At 32.2% G+C, this 22,607-nt stretch overlaps 1 protein-coding gene across 1 annotated transcript; it reads right to left on the reverse strand.

The window, feature by feature from the left end:
- Positions 1-6: 6 nt before the first annotated feature.
- LOC143573246 (sister chromatid cohesion protein SCC4-like) lies at positions 7-6,734 on the reverse strand (the record flags this gene model as incomplete). Its single annotated transcript, XM_077058177.1, has 9 exons — positions 6,516-6,734; positions 3,221-3,372; positions 2,979-3,120; positions 2,045-2,161; positions 1,452-1,953; positions 1,118-1,156; positions 858-979; positions 118-264; positions 7-37 (listed from the first exon to the last, which is right to left on the reverse strand). Coding segments are annotated over exons 1-9 (1,465 nt in total), but the record flags the coding sequence as incomplete, so codon positions are not given.
- Positions 6,735-22,607: the final 15,873 nt, after the last annotated feature.

Raw genomic sequence — 22,607 nt, forward strand, 5'->3', positions numbered from 1 at the left:
TTTCACACATGGCTTGTGCTGATTTGCTCTCAGTTAACTGCAGGTAAATGATATTAATCATTAATACAGAAATTTTTAAACATAACATGTAAAGTATAATGATTTAGTGAATGATACCTTCGCTGCCTCAACAAAATGATAAGCAGCTTCACTGTAACAAGCAACACAGTGTGCATATTGCCCTCTTAGCATCTCTATAATGCTTTCGCATGCTTGTAAAATTGTGGGAAAGCGGTTAAACCAACTCTTCATCTCCAATAACGCCTGTAAACAAACTCAACCTTAGTGAACAGTTCGTGAATCGTTTGTTTATGTTTGTTCATTTACATTCCTGTATCTTCGTTTGTTTGGTCCGTCCGTTTATGTTTGTTAATGTATTGATTTAAATTTTTTTCACTCATTAAAAATTGGTCAAGTTTTATAACCTATTAGATCCTAAGACATTACTTTTAACTACTGTTAGCTCAGTTATATTCATTCATCGATGTGCATTATGTTCGTATCGTTTAAGTTTGTGAACCGTTCTTTTTTACTGTAAATGAACAAACATAGACGAACACAAACATATTTATTTTCTTAACGAGTGTGCACGATCAAGAAAACCCTGAGCATTTAATTGTTTGTGTACGGTCATTTGTTCGGTTAAAGTGAAACAAACAAAAAAAACACGAACAAGAAAAACCCTGGTCGTTTAACTGTTCGTGTTTGATCGTTTGTTCGGTTAAAGTTAGGCGAACAAACACAAAGTTTGGTTCAGCTTACAAGCTAATGTTGATGTTTCAGTTCCCAAATTCTTTCTCCCTACGCACGCACACGCACACAGATGTATATACTATATAATGTGTTACAAAACAAACCTCTTGTGCTTCAACAAATTCTGAACGAGTGAGTTCCATGGCTACTTTATTCTCAAGAAACTGCATTAAGATCATCAGGTACACACCAGCCATCCAGATGGCAGAGTGCTGCAAATCCACTTCTGCTTGATATGAAAAAAAACAAAAAAAAAATTATGTTTAACTATTAATTAAATTTTAGATTGTTAAATTAAAGAATAACCAAAATAAGGATATCTTGTTCATTACTTTACATTGAGACACATTAACAAAAGACTTACCTGATTTACCATCAGTTATTCCATATTTCACCAGCTCCTCTGCATGCAACAAGTACTTTATTCAGTATTTTAAAAGGGCAAAATTGTAAGATAGTTTTTCATGTCAATACCAATTACACAGAAAAAAATATATATGTTTTACAAAAATATCATTTTTCTCTTAAGAGTATTTTAGTCATTTCATACGCATTTAACTGAAAAAATTTAACCCGTCCATTCTAAGGGCCATGCATCTTACACTTACGTAACAGTTGGGACCATACGTGTAAATTTTCAAACTTAAGGACCAATCCTGCAATATGATCATAATAACAACATAAACAAAAATAACTACCTCGAATAGTAGTAACCCCGGTCTGAATTCTCTTTGCACAATCTTTAAAGAGTCCTTTTGGTCGTCCAAGAATAACAACCATAAGATCAACTAACGAATAAACAGCACTTTTCGGTAACCACTCGCCATCAATCGGATGCGGTGCCAACTCAAGCCTATCTCCCAAATCACGTTTAACGTTACCAAAATAAGCGGGTTCCAACACTTCTTGGCCCATTGAACCGGGGCCCACCAAACTACTGATTTCAACTTCAAGTTGAATTCGCCTAGAACTTAAAGTTTGTCTGTCTCTATGAGGCAGATCAGATTGTAAAAGACCTTCGTTGACTATGTTGAGTTCTTTTGCAAGCTCGCGCGCGTGTTGCAGTTTTTCTAAATCGGTTTTCATTGCGGTGTCTAATTTGTCAATGTGTTGACCCGCGTTTTTGTACTCACATGTACGCAAAAGGTAGAATATGTGGAGTAACTCATTGTAGAAGAATAAACCGACACACTGTTCTCTCTGCGTTTCACAAAAGTAAATGTTACAAAAGTTAATATCGATTAAAAAACGAACGAACACAAACATGCTCCGTTCATTTACATACACTTACCCTGTCTAAGTCAATAGATTCCCAAACTTCATTGCATCTACTTACAGCACTTTCAACTAAGCTCCCATCATCCCACTGCATGAGGTGTACATGCAATACTGAAGTTGCAAAAAACATCTGCCCACAAAAACAAATAAATTACACAAATGCCATAGGAATCACAATACACATTTGCCTCTGGTTCGTAACCAAAATAACTGAACTGAAATGACCGACGGGTTAGTTTTATGGTTTCAAAAAACTGAATTTATGGTTCGGATTTAGTTTTGCGTGTAATTAGAACGAAAACTGAACCGAATTTATGGATTTTCAGATTTTGAACGTTAATTTATAAGAATTTAATAAATAGTGTAACCCAAACACTTTAGCCCAAATGTATAACAATAAATTAATTATTAACAAACAAAAAGAATAGGCCCAGCTTCATTATTTTGGTCCAAATATTTCCTACCCAAATGGAAAAAACCCAAAAAAAAACAAAAACGAACCGAAACCAAAACCCAAAAAAACTGACAGTGGGCGGTTTTCAAAAACTCAAAAACCGAATTTGATAATTATGCTTGTTTTCAATCCGTTTCGATAATTAAAAGCTTTCGGAACGGCCTAATTTGACAATTATAGGATAAAAAAGTTATAACCAGAAACAAAATACTTTACCAAACGGGGAAAAAAAGCACTTTAATTGCCAAATTAGGCGATTTCAAAACTAATAATGACCAAAAACGGTCTGAAATATTAAAACTACCAAAACGAGGCGAAACTATATTGCCATTGTATGATAAATTCCAAAGAATAAAAAGACAAATCAACTCTGAATTTCAGAACTTCATTATGGATGCCAGCAAATATTAAAAGAAGATGGACAAATATCAAATGTTCTGAATTCATAAATCATAATCATCAGTGAAATGTGCACTTATTAGTTCACACAAACCTGTAACTCGGGATAATACATCTCACTAGCAGAGACATAGCCTTGCTCCAAAGCAGAAACTGAACCCTGATAATCTCCTTCAATAATGAGAGCATTTGCAAGCTGCGAATTGAAGTTGCATGACCATAACTTACCAGAGAACCTTCCAATAAACAACAATAGCAATTAGTTCATACAAATTTACTGGATCCTTATGTTAAACAATTAGCAACAAAATTTTGAGCTAGAAAAAACAAGCATACTTATCCCCAAATGATGCAGTAAGTTCTAGACCCTTGTTTAATAGCTGTTTTTGAGAAGGAACAGCTCCAACAAGATGATAACATTGACTCAGTAAGCTGTAAGCTCTACATTTCAACTCAAAGCATGAGGGAATTGACTTTAGAAGTAGTTGCTGCAAAATAAAAAAAAATCAAGTGATAATCTGTTTAGTGAACCCAATTTACAAAAGCTTAAGCCCCTTTTTAACTTTATTGCCCAAAAATAGGCTTGTAGCAGTTCGTGAACCGTTCGACAGGAAGTTCGTTTATTTAATAAACAAAAGAACATGAACATAACATTTGTACACTTTGTTAAACAAACAAACATGAATACGTGTCTCATTCATTCATTTATGATCGTGAGCATTCGCTTACATTCGTTCATTTAAGTTTGTTTACGCTTGTTCATGTTCAATTGTGTTTTGTTAGTCTACATTTGTTTAAGTTTATTCGTTTACGTTCACTAATATATTCTTTTACAGATTTTGGCCCATTATGATGGGAATGAGCTATGACGGAAACGCAATATATGTATTCTCAAAGGGGGTGAACGGAAAATAATACAAGTGGCTAAAGTGTAATATATTGGTAGTATAAGTAATAGATGATAAGGCTTGTTAGGGTTAGGATTAAGTTTGTTTAGATCTTTAAGGCTCCTGCGTGATGCATGGAGAGAGGGCATAGCCCTGGAATATCTTGTAACTTCCTCTTTACGTTTCAGTAATACAATCGTTTGTCTATATTGTTCCTATTTCTTCCCTAAATCCAATCTATCACAATCAACTCATATCGATTCCTAACACATTACAACTTAGTGTAGTTTTAGAAAACAAAATATTACTTTGTCTATATTGTTCCTATTTTCTTCCCTAAATCCAATCTATCACAATCAACTCATATCGATTCCTAACACATTACAACTTAGTGTAGTTTTAGAAAACAAAATATTACCTATTACAATTGGATCTAGTGTGATAACTTTATTAACTTCTAAGATAGAGCACATTGTTGTTCGCATTTACTCTAGCTCGTGTTAGCTCAGTTATGTTCGTTCATTATAGAAAGCGGTTGAAAAATCTTGATTGATATTTTTAAGCAGAATAATACAAGCTCTTTCTTAAAAATAATATTAACCGCAGAGTAGCTTATATGACTACAGATATGCAGAATAAGTTACTAAATGAGTGATCAGCCAAACTACTTTACCATAAATCACAGGTCATGTTGGTTTAAACCTACATGCTAACAATCTCACCACATCAGACTTACACAACCAAATTTGAACTAGCTAATTAATGCATTATGTTGAACAATAACAACAGATTACTACAATTTCCATAATATCCCTGTCTAAATTGTTCTCCATGCCAAATTTTTCATAGAATAAACACAGCATAAGTGCATAATAAACAGTAACAAATTTGTGCATCATCATCAATTTCGTAAAATTGTAAGACTCGACTAGGATGAAATTGACGCAGAAACGTATGAACCTCAACGAGCCTATTATTTATACAATTTTTATTTAATACAAAATTTTTAAATAATAAATAATAATTATATATACAAAACTATGACAAAAATAACTAAATAATTTATATTATGCTATATATAAAGTTATAACTGAAATATGTGTATAAGAACTGACCGGATCAGAGTTACAGAACTAGATTTGACCTAGTTGATTAATGCATGATGTTTAATAATAACAAACAGTAAGAAATCCGTGCATCTTCATTAGTTTCGCAAAACTGAAAGACTCGGATCGAACTGGAGTAAAAAAAACATACCTTGTTAAACCTAAACCAGTGCGTATAAACCTAATTCAAGCTAGAATAGTAAGAATCGACGACTTATAGTAACAAACTAGTGCATCTTCATCAATTTCGTAAAATGTAAAACTCGGTCAAATTGACGTCAGAAACGTAACTAATTAAACCTAAAGCCGCTCGTGAGCTACTCAAGATTGACTCACTAAAATCTTGAGCCTAAGTACAAGCATGTTTAATAAACAAGCTCGAGCCGGCTTGCGAGCCTAAATTCGCCTATTGTTTATATAAACTTTATTTAATACATGTTTACATTAATAACTATTATGTATATGGGTTTGGATCAAATACAAATGACGTTTATCGTGAGAAGTGCATATATAACTAGAATAATTATGTTAACACTAGAGTAATTATTATTACACTATACTTTTGAAGTAGAGTAATTATTACTACACTATATTATTTTTTATTAACATAATTACTGTAGTTTAAAACTGTAATTACTCTAGTTATATGTATGTCTAGTATATTTTTATATACATAATAATGGTTAATTGTATATATAGGAGTGGGATCCAGTACAAATAAAATTAAAAACTATATAATAAATATTATGACCACATCAGAGTTACAGAACTAGAAACAGCGAAAGTGCACAACAAACAGTAACATATCAGTGAATCTTCATCAATTTCATTAAAACGTAATACTCGAATCAAATTAACGACAAAAACGTAACAAATTACACCTAAACCAATGCATATAAACCTAATATAAGCTAGAACTGTAAGAATCATCGACTTGTAGTAAGATATTTGTGCATCTTCATCAATTTCGTAACACTCTTAATACTTGTATCAAATCGGCATCATAAACGTAACTAACTAAACCTAACTGAAGCTAAAACGGTAACAATCGAGCGTTTGAGGTGAGATTTGGCGTGATTGACATTTTCGAGTGTATAAGCTAGAAATGTAAGAATCAACGACTTATAGTAACATATTTGTGCATCTTCATCAATTTCGTAACACTCTTAATACTTGTATCAAATCGGCATCATAAACGTAACTAACTAAACCTAACTGAAGTTAAAACGGTAACAATCGAGCGTTCGAGGTGAGATTTGGCGTGATTGACATTTTTCGAGTGTATAAGCTAGAAATGTAAGAATCAACGACTTATAGTAACATATTTGTGCATCTTCATCAATTTCGTAACACTCTTAACTCTCGTATCAAATCGGCATCATAAACATAACTAACTAAACCTAACTGAAGCTAAAACGGTAACAATCGAATACTTACAGAGAGTTCGAGGTGAAATTTGGAGTATTGACATTATTCAGAGTGTATAAGCTAGAAATGTAAGAATCACCGACTTATAGTGTAACATAATTGTGCATCTTCATCAATTCCGTAACACTCCAAGGCTCGTATCAAACTGACATCATAAACGTAACTAACTAAACCTATTTTCAGCTAAAACAGTAACAATCAAAGACTTACAGAGCGTTCGAGGTGAGATTTAGCGTGATTGACGTTATTCGAGTGCTTTAGAAGCAGCGTAGCGATTCGTAGACGAGTTTTGACTTCGATAACCGGAAGAAACGATACGGTGCTTTGACAAATGGCTTCGAGAAACTTGACTGATTTGGCGATTTCGCCGTTCTTCTCGTGTAAATCGGCTAGTTCCCATAGGCCTTCAGCTACTCCGTCCATTGTTATCAGCTCCGGTGTGTTCGGTTAGGGTTTAGATCTTCCGTCATTCCAATTGCGTGTTTGCTTGCTTCGGTGTGGTTTCGGTTCTGGTCAGAAGTCCAGTTTAGTCAATGAGTAATCAACTCGTTGAATCGTTTCTTTCGGTAAGCCCATGGGCCTGAATGCGGTTTTCATATAGTGGGCCCACTTTAAGATAAAAGTCAACGGTCCACACTATACCCCGGAGGGTATATTCATATACCGGAACCGGTTCTGGGTATAGTCAATAAAAGTCAAATTCGGGTCAGGAAGGAACCGGTTCAGGATATAGTGTCTTTGATCGAGTTTTGACCAGTTTTTAGGATTTTTTCAGGTTTCAAGTAGGGTCGGGTTGGGTCTTGGAACCGGTACCAGCGGGTCCGGTATGAGGAGAAACCCGAAACCAGTACGGGTATATGGTTGGGGGTAAAGGGCATGTAGGCGGTGAATTGGGTTGAAAGTGAAAGTCGCCAAAAAGTGACGGAATGCTCTCGAAACGGTTCATACGCACTCTTCGCACAAAAAATCCACTTTGAAGTTGACTTATTCACTCGGCCAATCGTCGGAATGTGTACGAGATACCATAAGGGCCCAACGAACAGGTCCAGAACCGGGTATTATGTGCACCTCTTCTATACACACCACAAACAGTATATATGAGCAATGGCGGATTTTGAAACTAATTTCAGGAGTAACGTAAAAAAAAAATTTAAACGTACGTTAAGAAAAAAATCTTTACCGGTTTCACGTTTACGGGCCTGATTACCTTTCGCGCGTAGTGGAGCCCAGTAACGCGTTTTGCTTGTGTAGGTGTCTGGTTACCGTTTGGCACATCCCGGGCTCTGCTTCGTATTACAAGCGTACCGACGCCAGGTTAACCCATTTGCAATGGCGGATCAAAACAAGTTGATTTATAATGGGCACATCAAAATAACATAAACTTGTTTGCTTAATGATATTGAGAATTATTCAAACTTATTAACTTACTAACACAATGATTTTATTGATATCTTTCAATCAGATCAAACAAATATTGTTAATGAGTAGTTTTAAAGTTTACTCAACAAAAATATTGATAAACACAATATTTAATTAAATAAGAAAATAAAAGAATCGAACATGTTTGAACTTGAAGTTGGAATATTTAAACTTGGTGATAAACCGATGTCATCGTTTTCTTTTTCTTTGACGTTTAAAAAGGTTACTAATAAGAGGTTGTTTACTCATCTTCAAAGTTCCCTAAACAAAATTTGAACCAAAAACGTAATATCAATTTCAATTTATACATAAAACTAAAGGCTAAATCCCTAATTAATTACAATTTAAATATAACCCCAAATACCTAATCAATTCCAATTTAAACATAAATCCTAAATCCCAAACTAACTCAAATTTAAACATAACCCTAAATACCTAAATACAAGAAATCTTACTGAAAGAGAGGTTGGAGGTGGAGTGGTCGAGTGAGGCCAGGAGGTGGTTGGTGGCAGATGGAGGTGTAGGTGGTGGCGGCCGTGGTGAGGTGGTGGTGTGTGGTGAGCAGAGTCTAGAGAGACAGAGAGTTGTCGGCTGTGTGCCTGTGTTCACAATATCTGGTCTTTTTTTTATTGTTAAACTTAAAAGGATTATTTGGGTTATTGGGTTTTTTGGTTTGGACTTTATAATTTAAGTGGGCTTTTATTGGGTTTCAGTATTAAATTGGCTGGGTTTAAAATACATAGGGGTGACGTTGTCTTTTTTTAAGGGGTAACGAAACACGAAAACCGGCCAAAAATTTTTTTTTACACTGCCAGCTAAATGTTGAGGGGTACCCCTCCTCATTAGCTAGGTCCGTCATTGTATATGAGTTGTATGATGTAAGAAAAATGGTCAAACGGGGTTATATCATAATGTTAACTCATATGTTTTATGCTACCTTGGGCCCCTGACCATAAGATATTTAGAAATATACGCCTTGAAGATAAAATTGTTGGATTTGCTCTATAGATATAAAATATTTTCTGTTGTATTCTCCCCGAACGTCATTAAAATCACCTAGAAAATACCCGCTCTTCAAATAGCAATTTAATCTTATAACAAAGCTTTAGAATTTGAATATTGAGGTGCATAAATATTAAAAATAAAGAAATCTTCATAAGTTAAGGACATTACCGCACATGAAATGATAATATTGGCTTTTCAAAGAGAATATATTTTAGAAAACAACAGAGGTCTTAAAAACTGAGCACATAAAGCGACCTCGCGTTTGCATCTACATAATGAAAATGAAAGACCGATTTTTTCCCTAATAAGAATTAACATGAAGTCGATATTAACCGATAGAAAAGTATCATTAAAACATAAAGTAGCCTTCACCGTTGATTAGATTTTTTATGTCATATGCGATCCATGTCTTTTGTAAAGAATTTAAGCATTTTATGTCATATATGATCCACGTCTTTTGTAAAGAATTTAAGCATTTTAAGGTAAAGTATCATACTAAATAACCCTAAAAAAACATAACGTAACAAAATATTTCAAGACTTGTGTGTATTATTTTCCACTTGTCTCCTTGCCAATTGCTTACTGAAAATCTTTCATAATCTGTATATCTTATTAAAAAAATTCATTTTGACTCATTCTTATTGGTTGATTTTACTATATTCAAAAAATAATAAGCTCTCATACAATTTGTTACTAATAAAATAATTCAAAATTAAAATCATAATAATCATTTAATCTATATAATAAATACTATTAAGGACATTCTTTTTGGCTGATTATTATTGGTTGATTTTACCCCTCATATAATTTGTTACTAATAAAATAATTCAAAATTAAAATCATGATAATCATTTAAATGAATGTGTTTTCTCCTAGACAACTAATTATGAACCCGTATATGTTTCATAACCCTAATTTTCATTCATTTCTCTCCAACTCACTGTAATTTTCAAGCTATCTTATTTGAATATATGTATATTTGCCTCAATTTAGCATTCTTCGTGTCTACAATGCTATCAAGTTCTTTGTGTTTTTGAAGAGTTTAGAATCGACAAATTGGAATCACTAGCTGGACTAATATAAGCAGAAGTTATTGTTTCTTATCAAGAGATAATCATAATTTGACCTCTCTATATACTTTTGCATTAATTTTGCCTGAAGTTTGACATTTTCTGTTAATAACATTTTTGTTTGGTATCTGTATATATTGAATTAACTGCATTTGCAAATGAATTTTAAATTAAAATTGAACTAATTTTCTTATCATTTGCTAATTTTGCTTCGCAATTGAAGCTTTAGATGTAGAAGATGATAAATTACTATTCTCCACTGGTAAGTCACTTATGCTCCCATAAATTGTTTTATTCTTGCTCCTTTTGTTAGTAAATTATCATACATTAAACACGTGCACCAATGTTGCAAAATCAAATTTAAAATTTGAAGGTCAGAAGGAAAAGAATATACAGTAAATGGTAAATTAAGAATTCCCATGGACGGAAATTCCCAATATAACAAGTTTGGGTCAAACCCAGTTGTTTTAGATTATATTATAAACTTAAAAGGCAAATTCATTAATGATGCATTCTTAATTTTTATGTTATTTTAAACAGGCGGGTCGTGTTGGATGGAGTAACAGACCAAATAGATTCGGGTCAAAATGGGTAATAATGATCATAATGATTTCGGGTCGAAACGAGTTGTTTAAAAAAATATTAAATCAGAATAAGTCAAAATAGCTAACTTAATTTAGTGAGTATAATATGATGGGTCGGTTTGGGTGTGTATCAATTACACAATATATACCAAGAGTATAGAAGTCGTAACACATGCTACTTACATTTGGGCTTTCTTATCAAGTAAGGCTCATATGGGCTTGGCTATGTTGTTGTATCCAATGATTTGGATTAGGTGATCGTTTCACAAAAGTATTGAGAATTTAATTACAAGAAAATACATATTACAATTGAACTATTGATGATTTCTTTTAAGTTGATCCTTTCAGAGAGCTATTTGTATTTGGTGATTTTTTGAATCGGCACGTCATTATAATAATATTATAGTTTCATATTTCTTTTTTGATTGATTAAATGCGACAAGATTTTGTGGATATACATGAATATTCAACGTTAATATTTGGCAACATGACTGCAAGTTGGCCATCCTTTGTCGTAGAGGTAACAATTTTGTGCATGCTACTACTTATAATGTGTTGATTAATATTTCCATTTAATATGTAATTTTAAGTAGCATTGTAATATAAAGCGTAGTTCTATTAATAATATATGATAATTTTATTGTGTATCATATTTTGTTTACATTTTCTTAAATTGGTCAAAATTTAACATGTCTATTTCTTTTAGTAAAAAAGTTTGGGCCACTATAACAATGATCTCTTCCAAATTACACTAACATTAATATTAAATTTATAAAATAGCCACATTTATTTGGCATAATATATTTATGATGGTTTAAATAGAAATTAGTTTAAAAAATTTATAATTTCATAAAATGAATTTTTAACACATATTGTTGTGACACACTAAATTAAATAAAATATATAGGATTAATTTTTACAACAAATTAATTATTCGAGGTAAAATGATCTAATTTATGAATATTGCTATATCACGCAAAATTAAATAAATATATAGGATTATTTTTCATAACAAATTAATTATTCAAAGTAAAACGATCTATTTTATGAAAATTTGAAATGTTTAAGTGAATGAAATAAAATAAGGAGCCATTTTATATAGTTTTTTTTTGACAGATGGTGTTATATTCACTAAAATGAATTATTAATTTTGTGATTATTAAAATGCATTTTTATATGTGAGTTAAGGACAAACATAACATTTATTAAAATAATTTAACACAAATACAAAATTTACAAATTGTTCAAATATATAAGCATATATATATATACACAATTGACACATTCAGATAAAAAAACTTTTGTTTTAATTTTAGAGAAGACGGTTTCCTGTTGTAGTTTGGTTTTGCAATAATCAACAAAAGTCTAGGTCAGTCTCTAGCAAGAGTTGGCATATTCAAAAGACCCATTTTACACATGGTCAACTTTATGTAGATTTATCAAGAGTCAAGAGTAGAGACGGACAAAAAATAAATACTTATTTTAGATAAGCAAGAGAAAGTTGCAAGCAAAGCAAAAAATATTGTTTATAAGTAAAAATTTGTAACTTTTAAAGTTTAAAATTTTGTTTGTAAACATTATACTATGTAATGTCATTTTTTGTAACTCCATGTCTTTCAATATTATGTTTTCGTTTGAATTTGACTTACAATTATAAATTATATTGCTTTCTCAAAATACATATTAAAAAAATGTTGTCGTTTGAAATTATATATACATTTACTTGGATGGTTTTTTATATTTATGCCCGTATAATATACGGGTCAATAACCTAGTTGGATAATAATTAAATATTGATTGTATTTGGTGAGAGTGCTTTAATAATTTTTTTAGTCAAACCTGATTAAATGAAACCAAGCTCCAATTAATTGTTACAATTAAACCTAATTAATATCATTGATTATGGTGTAAATAAAAAATAAACTAAGATGTAATTAAAAAGGTGTTAGGTTTCTTATCGTGATAAACAAATACAAATATAATTTTATAAATTGGTCTAACCGGTATAACTTTCATTTATAAATTCTATTGTAATCTTAGCTTCTTTGTTTGTATATACAAAATCCGCCATTCCAACAAAAGAAAGTAACCCCGCATAGGAAACCAAATATTTGTTTCGTTGTCAGTTTTAAAAAATCACGCTTGTTACTTTTACAATAAATAGTTTCAATTGTTGTTTAAAGATTATAAATGTTTGTTTTTAGCTGCAGACAAAAATTGCAATATAAATTTTCATTATATTTGAATTATCTATCACATGTAATTACACACATAATTTATATATTGTATATTAATCTCTTATTGTTTTGTTAAATTGTTCATATAACACTCATCACAACACTTTAATAATAACAATATATTTAATAATTGTCACCACAAATCATAGACGAGACAAATAAACAATGGATTGGTTAAAAGGTGTTAATCGGACACGTTGAAAAGGCGTAGTACAATAAATAAAAGGAATATTAGTTTTTATTGGTGCCAACTATCTCATTTTAGTCGATGTCGCTCTCACCTTTCATTTTGTCCGGCAAGGGTCCCAATTTTCACCTTCTGACGTGTCCATCCTAGTTGTCAAAAAGCTATGACATGACAGCCTACATGTAGATTAAGTCTGCTTATGTTCTTTATACTTTACAATTTCACAAGTCTCCAACCATTCATTCACACTTCAAAATCCCCAATTCTCTCAAGCCCTAATCACATTCTACGTGGTGTCGGAAGAAGAGAACAAGAATTTGAAACGTCAAACTCTCATTGAAAAGTCCAATTGGAAGAGTAAAAATGTTCAATGTTGAAATACCTAGAGTACTGAACATGGCGGTGGTGTACGGAGCCGGTGGACGAAGTGTGGTGGTCGGAATTTTCATAAACGGGAGGTGGGGGAGGTGGTCTGGTGGTGGCGATAGCGGTTAAACAACGACGATGGTGATGAGTGCAGAATCGAGCTGATGTCTGGTGAGGTGCTCGAATCCGGTGACGGGGGTTAATGATGAAGGCTCGATGAAGATGATGAGTTGGGGATTTTGAAGGTGAGAATGCGAGGGCTAGAGAGAGAATTGGGGATTTTTGAAGTGTGAATGAACTGATGAATTAGGGATTTTGACACGTAGGTTGTCATGTCATAGTCTTTTGACAACTGAGATGGACATGTCAGCAAGGATTTAACGGAGTTACTACTTAGTCAGTCGCGGATTGATGGAAAAAAAAAGGTGAAAGTTGGGACCGTTGCCAGCCAAAATGGGATAGTTGGGACCGTAATTGACCAAAATGGGATATTTATGACCAATAAAAACCAATATTCATAACTAAAAAGAGAATGAGAAACATGTTTAGCACATGTTATAATTAAATATGGATTAAGCATCCCAATTTAAAGATAACCTTATATTAGCTCAAATTATTGGGCTCACACTATATGAAAGCTTTTAACACCACCAATGGCATAAACAATCTACTGCATTCGAGCATTTTCCCCAGGCTCTTTTCCCATGCAATCCTTTGCACAAACCCTCGCACATTCCATTATCACAATTAGGAGCAGGCCAGCCAACATGCTCGTCACATATGTGGATATTTATCTTCATCTCGTTCTCACTGCCTTCAATGTTAAGCTCAGCACCTGAGAACCAATAACAGTATTCCAAAATTCATATATGTAAAAAAAAGAGCTTATAATAAATTTAGAGATTGCAATTGATCTATGAAAACTTTTGAACAAAACATATATTTACCAGCTTGTGTTGATACCATGATAACTAGTAAAAGGGCAAAAACCATGCTAATAGTAAGTTTCATCACTTACGCGGTTTTGATTTAGCATGTTAAAAAATTTAGCCTACATTGTTATGCTTTTATAGGATTTTTTGAAGTTATAACAGTAAATAAGAATTAAGTCATTAACTACACGCTTAATTAATTATAGTTTGATCCTTAACTATGAGTATAAATTCAAACCAATAAATTTTAATGCAATTAATTGACATTAACTTGTGATGTTATGTGGGTATGCATTGAACAAAATTAAAGCCTTCTCTAAACTCCTTTCGCATCCATCTGTCTACTCTAATAAAATACTTCCACTTTTGTCACTTGTCAATCTCATAACCCTTCCCACATTTTTTTTCAACCAATTATGTTCCTTATCTTTTAAGCCATTTCAATAATTGAATTCAATATACTTATTAAATGTAAATTCTAACCGATTCATTTATTAACATTAATGGTGAAATAAGAAAATACAAAAATTAAAGTTGCAAGTCTGTTAAAAAAAATTTTTAAAGTCACGGGTGATTGCAAATAAAGAAAATAAAGGTGCATCATTCTCGAAGAATTTTGATTTGTATGGTAAACTACAAATTGTTTTTAAACTGGGATTTGAGCAACATTGCAAATTTTTTTATAGGAAAATTGGTTTTTATTGGTCCCAACTATTTTATTTTTGTTGACGCTGGTCCCAACTTTCGTTTTGGCTAGCAATGGTCCCAACTTTAACATTCGTTTCTTCCACCAGTCCGCGACTAACGAAGTACTAACTCCGTTATGTTTTTGCTGATGTGTCCATCTGAGTTGTCAAAAAAATGTTACGTGGCAGCCACCTCCCCACACCACCGTCCCACCACCACTCCCGCCACCCCCACCACCACCGCCCAACGCCGCATCAGCATCATCGTCGACCTCTCCGACGAGTCCGCCTTCACCGTCAAATGGGTCGTCGACCTCTCCGACGAGTCCGCCGACGAGTTCGAACATGAGAATGTGTTTATACTTAACTTGTTACCTTCTTATATCAACTAAACACATCCACCAAATTAAAACCAAACTCTCCGGAGCTTCAACCACCATTCCCTCAATCGAATCAGAGCTATGTAACACCGACTTACGATCAATCGGAGGCAAATCATTGCCTAATTCATCCACACTTCGCAAATCCACACATTTCCAAGGCCCCAAAGTTCTTCAAGCAAGTTAGATGTGTTCGTAAATCAATTTGTTCTGTTGGGTTTTTACTCGAATTAGCAATTAATTGCATTATTTGTAGCTTCCGTTAGGCAATTTGACATTAGAACTGTCAAATTTAAGGTTGACTCTTCGTTTTCGGTATCAATGTTTGCAATTGATAAGTCAAAGGAGCCCCAGTCAGCGCCGTAGAGGACGAAGATGGGTCTTACGTGGGCTAAGATGACGGCGTCGCCGGGACGGAGGTACTGGTTGACGGCCCATTTGACGGCGAAGGCGGACGGCGTCGCTGGGACGGAGGTATTGGTTGAGGGCGAAGGCATACTCGTCGGAGAGGTTGACGGCGATGTCGATGCGGCGTTGGGCGTTGGTGGTGGGGGTGGCGGGAGTGGTGGTGGGACGGTGGTGTGGGGAGGTGGCTGCCACGTAACATTTTTTGACAACTCAGATGGACACATCAGCAAAAACATAACGGAGTTAGTACTCCGTTAGTCACGGCTGGTGGAAGAAACGAATGTTAAAGTTGGGACCGTTGCCAGCCAAAATGAAAGTTGGGACCAACGCCGACAAAAATGAAATAGATGGGACCAATAAAAACCAATTTTCCTTTTTTATATAAATTTGGTTTCAGATTTGAATTTAATAATTTTCTCGTATGCATTTGAACTCAAGAAAATGTGTATTTTCTTAATTTTCTCCAAATATTTTGTATAAATATTGTAAACATGGAGAATTTATCTACTCTAATACAAGACTATCACTTTCGTCACTTGTCAATCTCATAGCCCTCCTCATATTTTTTTCAACCAATTTTAATATATGTTCCTTATCTTTTAAGTCATTTCAATAAATGAATTCAATATTTTTATTAAATGTAAATCCTAACCGATTCATTTATTAACATTAATGGTGATATATGAAAATAAGGAAATATAAAAATTGAAGTTGCAAGTCTGTTAGAATAAAATTTTAAAGTCACGGGTGATTGCAAATAAAGAAAATAAAGGTGCATTATTGTCGAATAATTTTGATTTGTATGGTATACTGCAAATTGTTTTTAAACTGGGATTCGAGCAACATTGCATATTTTTTTATATAAGATTAGTTTCAAATCCGGATTTAATAATTTTCTCGTATGCACTTGAACTCAAGAAAATGTGTATTTTCTTAATTTTCTCCAAACATTTTGTATAAATATTATAAACATGGAGAATACCTATTATATATATCTTAGTGTTTAGCATTAAATCATTGAAGTTGAATATTATAACTAAATTATATGTATAACGATTTACTATATGAACTATCTTTAATTTTGTAAGGGTTTATGAAATTAATCCTTTATTTATATGACTTTTTTGTGTAGTATAAAATGTTTTAGCAATAAGAAGATCAATTTTTAGTTTCAAATATTTTTTTACATAACTTAGACCAAAATGCTTCATAAACGTATATTTTATGACTTGATTTATACTTTTGATTTATTGGATTTTAATAATCCCTATTGACTGATATTGGCCGATAATAATCCCTATTCATTTTATCACCACTGGCGGTCCCAAATTTAAATAAGTTGGCCCCCAGTGGTCCCACGTTAAAAATGACTTAACGGCGTTATACTTTTTCCCAAATTTCAAACTAATGTTTTGGGGCTTTTGATCGGAAGGAGGATACGAGTCGATTGATGTAAAACTTCTTTCGAAATGGTACTCCAAAACGATGAAATAATGCTTCAATTCGGGTGTTTGAACTTACAATTAACAAAATCAAGTCGTCTGAATCTCCGTTTCGAGCTAAGTTTTACATTAATCGACTCGTATCCTCCTTCCGATCAAAAGCCCTAAAACATTAGTTTGAAATTCGGAAAAAAATATAACACCGTTAAGTCATTTTTAACGGCGGACCATTGGGGGGGCAACTTTTTTAAATTTGGGACCGCCAGTGGTGATAAAATGAATATGGATTATTATCGGCCAATACCAGTTAATAGAGATTATTAATATGTCTTATAAGACAATTTGCTTAATTAAAAGCATTCAAAAGTTTAAACCAAAAAATATACTTCAATCCCATTCCACTATTTCGCTCCGAAAATCATTTAGGATATTGAAACCTAGAATGTCGTTTTAATTAATTATTTACATAATTTTAATATTATATTAACCTATTAATTTTATTTTTATACAAATACAACGAATTGGGTATATGTTTGGGTTACATGTTGGTTAGTACATAATTAAAGTGTTTATATGGTTTATATTCAAAATAATAAAGCTACATATAGATTTCTTTTAAATTACATTCAATATTTATTATTAAAATATGTTATAAAAATCATTAAGATTCACACTTATTATAATGTAACTCAATATAAATATTTATTATATTTATTTTTTTATTTCTAACTTAATCATGCTCCTCATTACATTTCAAGGAATATTCCGTTTTCACATTAATTTAAAAAAAATGTTAATCCGGTTAAAAGTCATTTACCATGCTCGTAGAAAATCCGAAATCTTTGCTTCTTTTTTGTTTTCTATAAGTTGTTAATATGTATATATATCGATTAATTAAATATTCCAACAACTTCCCATAATATTAACTAATAACACAGGATTAGTACTCAAATTTCTAATATAATACCTTCAACTATTTTAAATAAGAATAACTACCGTCACTTTATGCAAATTTAAATTTTCTAATATTCTGCTAACTCATTATTATTTGAACATGACTTTAAGGTTAGTATGTTTTTGTCACTTTTCTGGCAATTACATTTCTTACGAAATAAAACAAATCATTTTCATTTTGTTATAGTTTTTTGGTTTTATATGTTGCTTGATTATACAATTGTTAATTGTAAAATATAAAATCAATTAAAAATTTGTCATACACGGAATATTAATGCCAGCAAATTTATCATAAATTCTTAAGATTCTAAGGATGATTATATCAACAACGTTCATATAATCTAGTTTTTAGGATAATCATGTTTTTTTATAAACATGAGCAGATGATCTCAAATGACATCATATTAATTGATTAAAAGATATAATATTTTATGTGCATGAATATTTTTTTTATTAGTTTCATAGATACATTATCATTTATTTAGGGTTCGTATGTACTTGAAGAACCTTATTTGTCACACAGAAGAGTTACAAGCAGACCTATATGTTACCTTCTCAAGAGTTACAAGCAGACATGAATAAAGATTTTGATTTTTGACAAACAATGTATACCGGCCATACAATCACAAATGTAGTGTAAAAGGATGATTTTACTTATTTGTAACATGTTTGTGTAATCTTAATTATGTAATTTATGTAATTTAATGTAAATTATAATTGTATTAACAATATGTGATTATTTTATTTACTGTATTTCACTTAATGGTTAAAGTTTAAAATTTTTCACTAATTACATGTGTAATACACGAGCCTCAAACTAGTTTAATATATAGAATTAGTTACACGAATAATCTATGTTGTTTGATCATTTTGCATGGTTAGTTAACTTTGAGAAATTACATAATCAAATGTTTAGAAGCGGGTAACACTTGCACAGGTGGATAGTCAACTTGCGAATAATATATCTGTCAAATTTTTTTATAGCGATTTTTTGTTTTATGTTACAAGCTTCTCGGTTTACAATCCCCATACGGTAGGATTTTTTTTTCTTTAGATCCTCAGTATTTTTTTTTATACCCGACGATGCAATTTGAAATCAAAAAATGAATATCGAAAACAATTTTTGTATGAGTCTTCCTTCTCGTCCAAATTTTCAAATCTTTTAATTTTGTAGTTTATGTTTTTTATTACTTAAAACTATTTTTTAACGATGAATTTCATTTTTAATTATTGTCGCCTGTGAATCTTTTAATTCCTTTTGTTTTCTTTTTGAACGGCCAACAAACATAGAATGCCTAGGTATTTTGTACGGGGTGACCAAAGGCCACCGCCAGCTGGCCCAAACCAGCCGTACGAAGCCCGTTCAATAACTGTTCTTGAAAGTGTTCTTCATCATCCAACATTAATTTTTATTTTTTGCTTTCACATGTCACAAATGGATAATGAGTAATGGCAAGATTACAATCACTTATAGTTATATATACCCACATTTATTTAATTAGCACCAACCAGGCTAGTAAACAAACTAAACACCCTGAAAGTTCTTAAACAGTTTGGCAAGAAGTTCGTTTATTCAATAAACAAATGAACATGAACAAAAATGAGCATATGTCTCATTCGTTTATGTTCGTAAACTTTCGTGTGCGTTTATGTTCATTAGTTTACGTTTGTTTGACTTTGTTCATTTACGTTCATAAATATATTCATCATTAGCTTTTTTAGGCCTGTTACAACTAGATATAGTTTTAATAACTTTTTAGGCCTAGCATATTACTTTTAACTAGTTTTAGCTACGTTATGTTCAGTTACGTTATTCGCTTACGTTCGTAAACAACTCGTTTATCCTGTTAACGAACGAACATAAACTAACACAAACATGCTCTTAACGTTCGCTTAATTGTTCGTGTTCAAGCGTTTGTTTGGTTAAGGTTAAAAGAATGAACATGAACATGCTTCGTTCGTGTTTGTTCAATTCGTTTACACGCCTAACCAAAATCATCTTCTAGTGATGAAAAGTTAATTTACATTTGTTTATGCTCGTTCGTAGTTTGTGTTTGTTTAAGATCGTTCATTTGCGTTCGTCAATACACTCATTTAAATTTATTTGGCCCTTTAGAACTTAGTAATAGTTTTAATAATAACTTGTTAGACCCAACACATTGTTCTTCACAAACTTTTAATACTTTTTAGCTAACCTATATACGTCACTTTTACGTTCGTGAACCACTCGTTTATCGTGTTAACAAACACGAACATTCAGTTTCTTAACTGTTTAATTACTCGTGTTCGATTTTTTGTTCGGTTAATGTTAAAGGATCAAATTATTGTTCTAACCTAATTAAATTAGCAGGGAGAGTTCATGTACAAAATAGGCTTAACATAAGAACGTAGGAAACAATATCAATCTATCAAAATTGAGAACGTATGAAACAATACTAACTACAATATCAATCTACATAAGCAATGTTTCATAATAACAAAGAAAAAAACCTAATAATAACAACAAAAGAATCAGAATCAACAAAAAAAATAATGACAACAAAAGAGAAAAACCTAATAATAACAACAAAATCAAGGCCAGCCCTTGGGTAGGGCGAGCTGGGCGGTCGGCCGAGGCACGTAATTTTTCAGGGCCAATTTTTTATATATATATATTTTTAAAATTATTTTTTTATAAAATAGGTATGGATATTAATCATTTTAAATATATTGGGTAAAAGCTTATTTTATTCATAATCCATTTAAGCTATTAGGTCCAAACTAAATTTAAAAACTAATTTAAATAATGTTAAACGTTGTTTAAAAAAAATTGGCTCATGTGTTTATTTACTCATTAATTAGGGCCTACAGAACTTTTTGTTTTGCCCTAAACAAAATGTAAATCAACAAATACTTATAACGCTTCATAATTGGAAATCTGCAAATAAGAACAAAAAATAAGTGAAACCTAATAATAACAGCAAATTAGTTCTCGATTTTTTATGTTCAGAGGTTTTTGTATTTGATCCTGAAACTTAAAATATCTATAAATTATTAAAAAACTCGAGTTAGGTATAAATCATGACCTTTTCAATGGTTTCGGAAGAATCTACGGCGGAGACGGCGGTCCTGACGGAAGAGGTTGTTCTCCGGCAGACGGTGGCGGTGGTTAACTTGGGGAAATGAAGTGGAGATGATAAGAAGGTGAAGGAGTGTGTAGAGTGGTGGAGTTGGGTTGTTGTGAGGGTGGTGGTGGGTACATTTACGACGAGTGATTTCAACAGGCTCATGATTTGGTGTTTTGGATTATTATTATTATGGAGGTAGAAGAAGAGATGATCTATCTATCTCGTATTAGTATTATTATCATCATGCAATCATAGAATCTTATCTAGTTCATATTACATGTAATATGATGTTTTATCAAGTCCCTTGTTTTTCGCTATTATACATTTTTCACCCTGCTGTGTGCCACACTATTTAGTCATATGAAATGCGGAAAATAATGCATATGCTTCGTGTGAGGGTTTGTATGAGATGGTGCTTGTTATGTTATACGTTCGAGTATTATGATTGATGTGACAATTTAACAAAAATCATATGACATGCATGTTCTATGATCATTTTCATCCAGTGACACGACCAATATAATGACTAAATTATGATCTTGGGAGAATTTCATATTGCAGCCCCTTATACCATGGTAGAGATTAAATGACTAAGCTACGATCTTGGGAGAATTTCATATATGGGTACCCAATAATGGGGTATGGGTAGACCCATAGTTTACTTCCAACTCTAATGAATTCATAACAAGCATGACAAATCGAATAAATTCCATTAACGAGGTCGGTTGTAACTTAAGTTTACTTTCAAACAGCTGCTTTGGTCTTAGTTGAGATGGTAAGCCATGAAGAAAGCAAGGATCCCACCACTCGATGCTAATAACAAAATAACAACTACTATAGGTAGAGGTGGTGTTCAATCAAACTAGCAAATACATTAATTTGAGACTTGAGTCTATTGTCAAAACCTACTTTTTTTTTACCAGCTTCTTGATTTAATCATAATTAACTGTAACCTTTGTACCATATCAAGTTTCAATCATTAAATCTGAAGATTATGTTTAACAAGAAACTAACTCATAATCACCTTAGTAACTGGCCTAGTGGTAGAGGCTTATGCCTCTTGATGAAAGGTCCTAGGTTCAATTGTTAGCCATGTCGTCAGTTTAAGAAAAATATTGTAATTCAGAAGCAGAGTGGTTTGCTGGGAAAAGAAAATTTTCTAAGGGGGTGTTTGGGATTGCTTATTTTCACCAACTTATAACTTATTAACTTCTTGAAAAGCAATAAGGTGTTTGGTGTTGCTTTTGGTGTAAGAGGAAAAGTTAATAAGTTACACTTTTAAAACTTATTAACCTAAAAGTTATAAGGAGATTTCATAAGGAATCCCAAACACCTCCTAAGTGTTATATTCATATGTTGACTCAAAACTCACCCATTGCAGATAATTGAGAGAGGAGCTTAAAAACTGATAGGAAGAATAAGCTTTAAAATTTGATGAGTTAATATTTTCTTGGTTAATTTCCTCTACAGAGACACACCAATCATAAATCCAAACACTAAAAATAATTTTAATATTACACTTTGG

This window comes from Bidens hawaiensis, unplaced genomic scaffold (genome assembly GCF_021521415.1).
Source record: "Bidens hawaiensis isolate Kalapana, Puna unplaced genomic scaffold, B.hawaiensis_p1.1 tig00026238_1, whole genome shotgun sequence".
Classification (NCBI taxonomy): domain Eukaryota; kingdom Viridiplantae; phylum Streptophyta; class Magnoliopsida; order Asterales; family Asteraceae; genus Bidens; species Bidens hawaiensis.